We start from the raw sequence: 12,515 nt of genomic DNA, 5'->3' as shown, positions 1-12,515 counted from the left end.
ACAAATTTCTCCCAAAAAGGTATACAAATGGTTGATAAACACATTCAAAGATGCTCAAAATAGTCATTAAGGAAACACTAATCAAAACCAAAATGAGACATCAGCTTGAACTCATTAGGATGGCTGTTCAGGGGGGACAGAGAAGGATGATAACAAATGTTGCTGAGAGAAACTGGACCTTCAAGCACGGCTGGTGGGAATAGAAGATGGTGCAGCTTCTGTGGAAGTGTAGCAGTTCCTCAGAAAGTCAAACATGGGGTTGCCACATGGCCCGACACAAAAGCTAGTACGTGAAAATTCATAGCAGCGTTGTTCCTAAGAGCCACAATAGCCATTGGAATCTGCTAGGATTCTCTCTCTGCCTCTCCCTCTGCCCCTTCCTACCCTCCAGCTACTCATGCCCCCCACCCTCTCTCTAAGGAATAAAATAAAATAAAATGGGGGTGACAATAGCGCCTGTCTTGTTGGATTGTTCTGAGGCTTCAACGGTTTGATGTATGTGCAATGATTAGAACAAGTTGGGCTTGTGCTGGGCATAGAGCCTCTTAAAATTCTCTTTCTTGTCTGTCTCCATCCATCCCTCCCCCTCCCTCTTAAAAAAAAAAAAAACAAAACCCAAAAATCTATAGACACAGAAAGTGGATTAGTGTTTGCCAGGCACTGGGGGGAGGAGGCTAGGAAGGATGGCTAAAGGATACAGGATTGCTTATGATGTGATGAAATGTTCTAAGTTTTGGGGCACCTGGCTGGCTCAGTCAGTGGAGCGTGCAGCTCTTGATCTCAGGGTTATGAGTTCAAGCCCCATACTGGGCGTAGAGATTTCTTACAAATAAAAGCTTTAGGGATGCCTCAGTGGCTGAGTGAGTTAAGCGTCTGCCTTCAGCTCAGGTTGTGATCCCGGGGTCCTGGGATCAGGTCCCGCATTGGGCGGCCTGCTCAGCGGGGAACCTGCTTCTTCCTCTGCCTGCAGCTCTTCCTGCTTATGCTCTCTCTCTCTTTCTCTCTGACAAATAAATCAGTAAAATCTTAAAAAAAAAAAAAAAAAAAGCTTTAGAAAAAGGCAAAAAAAAAAAAGTTCTGGTTTCAGAGAGCGGTGATGGTTGCACAGCTCTGTGGATATACTAAACCCACGGAGGTGAACACTTTAAAAGGGTGAACTTTATGGCATACAAATTATCTCAATTATTAAAATTACTATCAGGTGTCATGGTTTGGAAACAGTGAGAAATTAGACAACTTTCAGGCTCTGAGTGTAGGACTTAGGAAAATGAGCAATCTCTCTTCAATATGACGGTAAAAGAAGCAGACCCACCGACAGATGGAGGACTTCAAGCCTTGTCAGGAAAGGGAACAGAGTTTTCTGGGATGTAGCCAAGGACGAAGGGGATTCAATGGATGCATTCCGAGAGCGTTAGCTGCAAAGGCCCGGAGAAGAAGTGTAAAACAGTAATGACAAGGGGCGCCTGGCTGGCTCAGTCCATAGAGCATATGTCTCTTGGTCTCCAAGGTTGTGAGTTCGAGCCCAAGGTTGGGCATAGAGTTTACTTAAAACAGCAACAACAAAGCAAACAAACAAACAAACAAAAAAAACCATTAATGAAGGGGAGCTATGGAAGGAGACGGCTGCAGAACACAGACCTTTCTTCGCATTCCGTGAGGTTAAATCACTTCGAACACTTGGAAAACAGCAATTAGAGGCAAACGGAAAGGGAATTTAATTTAGCACAAGAAAAGGGATGAAATGCAAGAAGACTCGTAGATGCTTAGCTTTGTTGTCTAAGAGGCACAATAAAACACCAAAGCAGCCCCTACATGGTACAGTTAGGATTTCACACATTCACTGGCCCCTGGTACACCCTACTGCCAAGCGTGGTGGTAAATGTGTGGTAAATGTTTTTAAAAATCTGTTTCTTAACCTTTATCTCAGGAATATCTAGGGATGCCTGGGTGGCTTAGTGGGTTAAGCATCTGCCTTCACTTCTGGTCATGATCTCAGGGTCCTGGGATCAAGCCCTGCATCGGGCTCCCTGCTTGGCAGAAAGCCTGTTTCTTCCTCTGCCCCTCTCCTCACTTGTGCTCTCTCTCTCACTCCCTCTCTCTCTCTCAAACAAATAAAATCTTAAAAAAGCCCAAAAAAACCCAAAAACAAAATTTGTCTATCAACAGCTACAGTCTCATACTCCCTGATTTTATAAATAGTATTATCTTTACCATAAGTTTTTTGTTCTGTTTGTGTTTTTAGAAAATAAAGTCTAGAGCAGGAAAACAAATTCTAGTAGCCCCATCAGGGATAACACGGTTAAAGATTCCTATGACAAAACATGTGTATAGGGCATCTGGGTGGCTCAGTGGGTTAAGCTTCAGCCTTTGGCTCAGGTCATGATCTCAGGATCTTGGGATGGAGTCCCGCATCGGACTCTCTGATCAGCAGGGAGCCTGCCCCCCCTCCGCCCCCCGTCTGCCTCTCTGCCTACTTGTGATTTCTCTCTCTCTCTCTGTCAAATAAATAAAATCTAAAAAACAAAAACAAAAACATGTATATAAACATAAACACGTACCAGTAAAATTACCTGGGTTATACTAACTTTGCTGGTTTTAAAGTTGAATTTACTTTACCAATTTATTTATAAGTTGTTTTTAAAATATATAGTCACACACAGGAATATATATGTATTTTTTGCTAAATGGGGTCATTCTATATATTACTTTTTTTTTTTTTTTTGAGATTTTATTTATTTATTTATTTATTTGACAGAGAGAGATCACAAGTAGGCAGAGAGGTAGGCAGAGATAGAGGAGGAAGCAGGCTCCCCGCTGAGCAGAGAGCCCGATGTGGGGCTTGATCCCAGGACCCTGGGATCACGACCTGAGCCAAAGGCAGAGGCTTTAGCCCACTGAGCCCCTCAGGCTCCCCTCTTTTTTTTTTTTTTTTAAGATTTTATTTACTTATTTGAGAGACAGAGATCACAAGTAGGCAGAGAAGCAGATGGCCCTGTATATTAATTAATTAATTAATATACATTTATTTATTTATATAAATTATTTATTTAATTTATTGATTAATATACAGGCGCCCCTGTATATTAATTTTTTTTATTTAATTTTTCTGCTGGCATTATATCAAGGGTGTTTTAATTACTGTGTCATTAAACTTTCTTTAAAAATACTGTTTTTCAGGGGCGCCCGGGTGGCTCAGTGGGTTAAAGCCTCTGCCTTTGGCTCACGTCATGATCCCAGGGTCCTGGGATCGAACCCCGCATCGGGCTCTCTGCTCAGCCAGGAGCCTGCTTCCCTTCCTCTCTCTGCTTGCCTCTCTGCCTACTTGTGATCTCTGTCAAATAAATAAATAAAATATTTTTTAAAAATACTGTTTTTCATTGCTACTGTATTTTTAAAATATTACACATTTAGGTTGCTTCTAATTTTCCACTATTATAAATAACCTTTATACGTTCTTTAAGCTTGCACTCTGTTATTTTCTTAGCATAGATTTTAGATTAATGTTTTATACAGTCTTGCTAAATAACAACTGTCTAAAAGTGATTGTAACCATCTACACTCTAGCAACATGTAAGTGTAATAATTTCTTTTTTCCAGTTCGGATTCTGAAATAATAGGTTATGCTTTGGACACACTGTACAATATAATATCTAATGATGAAGAAGAAGAAGTAGGTAAGTTTCTTTTATTATGTTTTCTTTTTTTTTTTCTTCTATGGTGTTTCTGTACATAAAATAGCACATGCTGTATATCCTGGAGTTGTGCCAGTTTTGCTGGTTTTAAAATTGAATTTATTTTATAAATTTATTTATAAGGGTATTTTTCTTTTTTAAGTAGTAAGGAAAAACATAAGCTTAGTTCCAGAAAAATGTATTTAAAATGATTGCTTTGTATGTTATTTGGAGGTAGAATTAGAGTGTTCTTTTTAGTAAATTCCACTTCTTTTTTCCTTTCTTTCTTTCTTTCTTTCTTTCTTTCTTTCTTTCTTTCTCTCTTTCTCTCTTTTTCTCTTTCTCTCTTTGAGTTGGATACTTAACAGAGCACCTAGGCGGCTCAGTTAATCATCCAACTCTTGATCTCAGATCAGGTCTTGATCTCAGGGTCATGAGTTCAAGCCCTACATGAGGCTCCACGCTGGGCGTCAAGCCTACTTTAAAAAAAAACACTTAATTGACTGAACCACCCAGGCACCCCTTTTTTATAAAACCACCCAGGTACTCCTTTTTTAGATTTTATTTATATGAGTGGGAGAGTGACAGAGGGAGTGGGAGAAGCAGACTTCCCACTGAGCAGGGAGCCCTAAAGTGGGGCTCAATCCCAGGATCCTGGGATCATGACCTGAACTAGAGGCAGAAGCTTAACTGAGTGAGCCACCCAGGCGCCTCTATAAAATATTTTGTTCTCTTTTTGTATTTGATTTTAGTTTGGTAGTATGAATATTAGTAATTTCATATTAAATAAATCATTTTTGCCTATTAAAAAACTTATATGTTATTATCTGATGAACAATATGAAATTAGAAGGGGTTTTTCTTAATAAATAAACTTTTAACATAGGACTTTTGTTAACTTATAAAGAGCAACAACTTATTAAATTTAGGAAGTTTTTTTACATTAATCTGATGTGAAATGATACAAGTAAGTTCAAAATTCACGCACTTTGGTGTGAATTTTCCTTTTTTTGTTTCACATTACTTACATATATAAAATAAGGTGGTCTGTCACCTTTATTGTCAGTATGTGAAGTACTTAACTAGAAATCTATATACATTTCTTTCTATATATTATAAAAACATACTCATTGAGTAACATTTCACAATGCCGTTTAAGAATGCATTCTTCACACCAGATTGCCTGTTGAAGGACATAGTGGGTGTTTCTTTATTCTAGACACCCAGAAAAGGTGGGCGTATTTGTGCATTTTAGAAGTTTAATTTAGATTATAAGATCTTTCAAAATTCTAAGTAGACAAATTATAAGGAAATATAGATAATTATAAGTTTGTGTATACTTTATTATGATAAAAATAGAGTGGTCCTAACTTCACAGAATACCAGTAATAGGAACATTTGAAACTGGGTCATGTCGAATGGTCACAATTTCTTTGACTTAAATACCGTTTTTCTTAAATTTTTCTTTCTCTGTGATAGCTAACAACTTCACTTTATTTCTCAGAGGTCAGAAAAAAAATTTTTTTTAAGATTTTATTTATTTATGTGAGAGAGCAAGCACAAGTGGGGAGAAGGGTCACAGAGAGAGGGAGAAGCAGACTTCCTGCTGAGCAGGGCGCCCGACATGGGGCTCGATCCCCAGGACCCCGGCATCATGACCCAAGCGGAAGGCAGACGCTAAACGGACTGAGTCACCCACGCACCCTGAAAAAAATCTTTAGTAAACATGATTTGGTACCCATAGGATAAGATGCTGTCACTCACTGAACAACACTTAAATACAATGCACACAAGAGTGCACTCTGAAGAAAAAGATATTTATCTTCTAGTTATTTCTCAGATGAGAAAACCAGGTGCAACACACTTGTTAGAACACATTACAATAAAAGATATTTCTTTCCTTTTTTTGGTTTAATATTAGAAATATAGCTCTTTTTCTTTTGTGTTTTAAAGACTCTTTAGCAGCAATATTTTTAGTTATGTGCTTTTTCTTCATTATAATTTTATAATATAGTTAGAGTCCAATTTTTTGTTTGTTTCTATGTGTTTGGGCTCTTTATTTTTAATTCAGCATCCAAAAAAAGATTCTTTGGATAAACCAAGATAAACAGTTCTTGGAGAAACAATAGTAGGATCACTTTTTCCAGGGAAGATTAAAATAGGAACCTACAACTTTGTTCTGAAAATTTATTTATTCTGAAGGAACAATTAAAAAAAAATCTAGATATTGAGAAATATGTCCTTCATTTCTATTATTAATACTTTTTCTCTATTGCTTCATCAAAAGGTAATTCTTAGCTGATATTATGAAATCTGTTTTAGAGTTTTTTACCTTGGGGATATTTACAATCCATTAATTTAATGATAAATCTCTCTCATAATCCTGAATATATAGTATATGCTTGCTGTATCTCTTTTAAGCTATCTCAGATTTTGAATAAAATGAATGAGCCTTTTCTTCTAAGAGATTATATTGCTTATTTGACATTTTTAAGTTCTTATTTTATTGTGAATACTACTACATAGAAACTATTTTCTTCATCACCTACTTTTTATTTATTTATTTTTGTCTACCTTTTCAGATGATGTTGAAGGTAAAAGATTGCATTTATGCATGATGCTTTTAGGCATAATTTCTGGTAATATAAAAGGACACTGTCAAGTGATGTTTCTTCTGGCTGGTAAAAAATGTAGAGATTTGTTTCACTGTATAAGAATTCCCTAATTAAAGGGAAATATTTGATAATCTTGTATTGCTATTTATTTTTTCCATGGTTACTAAGTCTGTATATTGTCCAGATCACAGAAAATACTCTAGTACATTTTTAACAATGTTCAAGCTTTTTCTCTAGCAGGACAGTCTATACAAATTACTTTTTGTGTCCTTCTTGGAGAAAACTTTTGAGGCGGTTTATATAAAATATTTGAATATGTTTACATCCGTATGTATACTTATACATTTTACATGTATTCAGCAAGAATTGGAAGATATTCCAGTTTAGAGAATATTACATGTTGATATTGTCCCTTTAAAATAATGCAAGCACGATAATGTCTGGTTAATGACATTTCTTGTATTAATTCATAGAACTCATCAATATATTGTCTTAACTTTTTCTGGTGGTCTGTTTCAAGTTCCATTTATTTTTAACATTAATATTTCTTTTCCCAATAATTAAAGTAACCAACTTTATTTTGTTTTGCCATTTTTTCTGAGATCCCCTTAACTTTTTAAAAATGAGGAGGGGAATAGTCTTATCTAAAGTAGGTTTAAAATGGTGCATAACAAAATTAACTGAACTTAACGAGAAGCTAACTCACTCACTAAAATGGATAGGCTTACCTTTGTGATATTTGAACCCCTTCTTTGAAAGCAGAAAATACCAAAGCCTGATGCTTTTACTCTTGTGATAATAAGCTGGTTTCCTTGCTGGGTGATAGAGATTAGTCATCATTGTTTCTATTATTATTTCATCATGTTTGTATAAAGCTTTAAAATTTACAGTGCTTTCATGTTCACTGTCTTATTTGAGCCTCATAGCATCTTGTGAGGTAGGTGGTATTTTTCTCTTTTGTAGATATGAGAAAAAATAATTAATTAACTAATTAATGGTGAGAAAATAGAAGCCCAGAAACATGTAACTTACATAATATCATCTAGTAAGTAGGATAACAGCATTTTAAAAAAATTTTTATAAAAAAGATTTATTTATTTATTTTAGAGAGATTGAACGTGAGCAGTAGGGGCAGAGGGAGGGAGACTCCCAAGCAGACTCTGTGTTGAGTGCAGAGCCTTACGTGGGGCTCGATCTCACAATCCTGAGATCACAGCCTAAGCTGAAACCCAGAGTTGGATGCTCAACGGATGGTGCCACCCAGGTGCCCCAATAGTATTTTTTAATATACTTTTTTCTAAGTATCCCATAGAATTTGTTTGTTGGTTTGGTTTGGTTTGGTTTGGTGTTTTGGGTTTCAAGTTGTTATTTAAATTCTGGTTTGTTAAATTTCTGATTTAATAAATTGTAGTTGTTTTCTGGCCAGATTATCTTTCATTAGTCTTGTAATTTACATTAACTAGTTTATAGGGGATTTAGAGAAACATTAAAAAAATACAGGTGTCCTTGTTTAATTGAGCACAGTGCAAAATATTCACAGTGATAGTCCATCACTGTGAGTTAGGACAACTTTTACTAGAATATCTTTTTCTGTGGAGCAGTTTTGTCCTCCGCAATATGGTTTATGACCTTGATATAGAATGGAATTCTGAAGAGAAGGTCCAGAAATTTCTTTTTTGTGTTTTGTGGTTTTTCTTTGTGTTGTTTTTTGTTTTTGTGTTTATTTTTGTTTTTGAGAGAGAGAAAGAGAGCACATGAGAGTGCATGTGTGACTGTAGGAGGAGGGAAAAGAGGCAAAGGGCAAGAGAGAATTTTAAGCAGCCTCCAGGCCCGGCAGATCCCACCCTGGAGCCCAATGCCAGGCTCAGTCTTGGAACCTTGAGATTATAACCTCAGAAATCTTTTTGAATATTGTTTATACTTCTTGAGAAATTAAAAAGTACAATCTCTAGAGATATTGTAAATAAACATTTGAAGAATAAAAATATATATACGTGTGTTTTGAAAGCCAGTCCTATAAATAGGCCTAAAATGTTTCCAGGGGTGTATATAATAAGGACTTTATTATAGCTTTATTTATTAAGCTCTAGGAGTTTTAAAATCAGTATATTGGATAGAGAGGATGGTTTACTTGTCTCATACCTTGACTTACATTTAAGTAAATCTAATTTCCCATGAATTTAATTTTGGTTTATAGCTTTTAGATGTAATTAGTATAGTAGTTGGCTTATGTAAACTGCTTGTATGTAAACTACTATAAATAGCTTAATTTACTGCTATATCAAAATAGTTTTGTATGTTACTTTAATTGCTTAGCTAATTTTTTGAAGGGCTCTACAATAAAGTTCAGAAGTGCTGTGTTGTGGCTATAACATAAAGGAAGTAGAGTTTATCTTACTAACACTTTTTTAAAATCAACAGTATTAAAACAGAAGGAATCATAGATCCTTGGAACAGGATCATATTTTACTAGTTTGATTCAAAACATAGATCTTAATTATATCCTGTTAAGCTACAGTATTTGATATAGTTTAACTACAGAACAAATCAGATGTATTTTTTTTTTCATAAAGATTTTATTTATTTGACAGAGAGTGATCACAGGTAGGCAGAGAGGCAGGCAGAGAGAGAGGAAGGGAAGCAGGCTCCCCACTGAGCAGAGAGCCCTATGTGGGGCTTGATCAGGACCTTGGGATCATGACCTGAGCCGAAGGCAGAGGCTTTAACCCACTGAGCCACCCAGGCGCCCCCAAATCAGATGTATTAATTCTTATTCTTGCCAAGTTATTAGCTTGTGCTCAATGCAGACATTACATTAAATATTTTCTTGGGTTAAACCTGCATTCCTTAAAGTGTGGCACAAAAGTCCCAGAGTCCTCTGTATTAAAAGAGCCCATAGTTAAATAAACGTAACATTATATATTTCCCTCTGAAGCATCACAAGATATACATTAGTACATTAAGTGCTAAGAATTCTGCAGTAAAGAAACCTGTTCAACTTTGTTTAATCCACATACATTTGGACAGAGGCGCTTGATTTCATGAGATACTCACTAACATGCCACACTGTCCTGCATTTTGAGAAATACTGACCAAAGCTTAAACCCATAGTTCAGTTATTTACGTTTATCCATATAAAAACTTTTCAGCATTTTAAAAAACATTTCATAGGAAGAATTCAGTAAGTGTGTATTTTTTTTCCCTTTCTCTTTTAGATTAGTTTTAATAATATTCTCCTAAATGGCAATACTTTTATTTTGAGTTTTTCTCTAGAGGTCACGATCTTTTGCCCCAAGGGCAATGTCTGTTTTAGAAGCAAGGTTGTTTGACCCACATAATATTTAAAATAATTTAAGTTGCTGGTATTACAAATTGGGAGCTTTCACATGAGATTTTGGATTTTAGATTTGTTTCTAAAAAACTTAAGGACCGATAACAGCTGGGCCTGCATTCACACCTGGCAGTCGGTTGCTGTTTCCCCTCGGCGGGGCATATACTCTCCAGCCTTCCTGTTGTCTCACCCCCAGCCTGCTTCACTCCTGTATTACCGCATGGCCCCTATGGTTGAGTTTTTATTCTCCACCATATTCACACCACTCTAATAAAAACCAGATTCGGATTTCTCCTTCACAACAGCTTTCTTTTTTTTTCTTTTTAAGGTTTTATTTTATATATTTATTTGAGAGAGCACACATGCGTGTGAGAGAGTTTAAGTGGGGTGGAGAGGGGGATGGAGGCGGTGGGCAGAAGGGGAGGGAGAGGCAGAAAATTCCAAGCCCAAGGTGGGGCTCCATCTCGTGACTCCAAGATCATGACCTGAGCCGAAATCAGGAGTTAGGTACATAACCCACTGAGGCACCCAGGTGCCCCATTTATGTCAACAGTTCATTTTTCAAAAATTGTTGAGTGGTATTCTGGAGTTCATTGCCCCCTTCGAGGGCATTTGGGGTTGTTTCTAGTTTTCAGCTATTATGTGTAAAGCTTTTGTAAACATTCATATACAAGTCTTTGTGCGGATCTATGTTTTCATTTCTCTTCAGTAAATACCTGAGAGCAGAATGGCTAAGGGATAGAATAGGCATGTGTTTAGCTTTATAAGACATTGCCAGACTTTTTTCGAAGTAGTTGTACCATTTTACGTGCCCACTGGGATGTGTGGGAGAATATGTGAGAGCTCGTCTCTCCAGTACTTGATACAGTCAGTCTTTTAAAATGTTAGCCATTCCAATAGGTGTGAGATAGTATCTCACATTAATTTTAATTTGTAATTTTGTAATGAATAATACTATTGAACAAATTTTCATGTGGTTGTTTTTTTTTTTTTTTTTTTTTTTTTTGGTCATCCATATAACTTTCTTCTGGTGAAGTATTTATTCAAATCTTCTGTTCATTTTTACTTTTTTTTTTTTTTTGTCTTATACTTGAGTTGTAAGAATTCCTTATATATTCTAAATATAAGTCCTTTGCAGTGTTTGTTTCACAAGTATTTTCTTCTGGTCTGTGATTTTCCTAACATGGTATTTTGAAAAGCAAAAGTTTTAAATTTTAATCCACTTTATTATTTTTTTCTTTTGTAGTTTACACTGTTTCCTATTTATGAAATCTTTGCCAAACCTAAATCACTAAGATTTTCTCTTATGTTTTCTTTTAAAAGTTTTGTAGTTCTAACTCCTGTGATTAGGTCTATGGTTTCTAGTTTACACTTAGGTCTGTGATCCATTTTGAACTAATAGGTCTGTTTCTGGACTTCATATTTTATTGGTCTGTATGTCTGTCATTTTGCCAATCCAATAGGATACTGTCTTGCTTACTGTAGCTTTATAATCTTGAAATTTTGAAATATAAGTCCTCCAACTTTGTTGTTTTTCATTGTTCTTTTGGCTCTTTTAGGTTCTTTACATTCCCTTATCAATCTTAGAATCAGTTTGTCAATTTCTAACAAAAAAGGCTGACTGAGATTTTGACTCAGATTCTGTTCAGCCTGTTGATTGATCTGGGGAAAACTGACATCTTAACACTGTTGCGCCTTCTAATATCAGAACACAGTGATATATTTATTTAGGACTTCCTTTAATTTCTTTCAGTACCATTTTGGAGTTTCCAAAGCAATTTTTTTTTTAAGATTGTATTTATTTATTTGAGAGAGAGAGTGAGCGTGCACAAGTAAGGGAAGCAGCAGGCAGAGGGAAAAGGAGAAGCAGACTCCCTGCTGAGCTGAATGCAGGGCTTAATCCCAGGATGCTGAGCCTGGGCAGATGCTTAACTGACTGAGCCACAGGTGCCCCCTCAAAGCGTAATTCTTATATATCTCATCAAATTTATCCCTAAATCTTTAATAATTTTTGGTGCTGTTTTAAGTGGTACTGTTGGGGCGCCAGAGTGGCTCAGTGGGTTAAAGCCTCTGCCTTTGGCTTAGGTCATAATCCCAGGGTCATGGGATCGATCCCCATATTGAGTTCTCTCTCTGCTCAGCAGGGAGCCTGCTTCCTCCTTCTCTGTGCTTGCCTCTCTGCCTACTTGTGATCTCTGTCTGTCAAATAAATAAATAAAATCTTAAAAAAAAAATTAAGTGGTAGTTTTTAAAAAATTTCAGTTTCTAGTATATGCCAATTTCTGTATATGCTAATATATAGAAATCAGTTAATTTTGACCCTTTATCCCATAATTTGGCTAACTTCACTTACTAGTTCCAATAGCTTTTTTATAGAGTTCATAGGATTTTTTACATAAATATGTGGTCTGTAAATAAAGACAGTTTTATTTCTTCCTTTCCAGTCTGTATGCCTTTTTTGTCTTTTTTCTGCCTCATGGCACAAAGATGACCAGTACAGAGTTGACTGGAAGTGGTCAAATGGGTATTCTTGCCTCTTCACTGATCTCAGGTGGAAAGCATTCAGTCTTTCACCATTAAGTGCGATGTTAGCTGGGAGTACTTTATAAATGCTCTTTATCATCCAGTTTTGTGACTTTAAATATCATTTATATGCTTACCACTCATATGTATCTCCAACCCAAACTGCTTGTTTGTCCAACTGCTTACTTGATATCTCCGCTCAAATCTTTATGTCAAAATGAAACTTCTCTCTGTACTCTTAGCTTGCTTCTTCACACTGTTTTTCATCTCAGTAAACAGTAAATTTCATAAAAATTACTACCACTGAGGTCTAAGCCATCTTTACTGCTTTCTTTGATCGTTGCTTCCCTTTTGTCGCTGTTGATTATTGTCTCCC

The 12,515-nt window shown here is 36.1% G+C and overlaps 1 protein-coding gene across 2 annotated transcripts in view; it reads left to right on the top strand.

The window, feature by feature from the left end:
- USO1 (USO1 vesicle transport factor) overlaps window positions 1-12,515 on the top strand; it is a 90,285-nt gene that overhangs the window by 31,616 nt on the left and 46,154 nt on the right. For both annotated transcript variants that reach the window (XM_044226176.1, XM_044226177.1), the window contains exon 4: window positions 3,598-3,674. In XM_044226176.1, coding sequence (XP_044082111.1) covers window positions 3,598-3,674 — 77 coding nt within the window. The remainder of the gene's footprint in view (window positions 1-3,597; window positions 3,675-12,515) is intronic.

Source organism: Neovison vison, chromosome 11 (assembly GCF_020171115.1).
Source record: "Neovison vison isolate M4711 chromosome 11, ASM_NN_V1, whole genome shotgun sequence".
Classification (NCBI taxonomy): Eukaryota; Metazoa; Chordata; class Mammalia; order Carnivora; family Mustelidae; genus Neogale; species Neogale vison.
The sequence above is the reverse complement of the archived record's forward strand: the minus strand, read 5'-3'. Positions and strand labels throughout refer to the sequence as shown.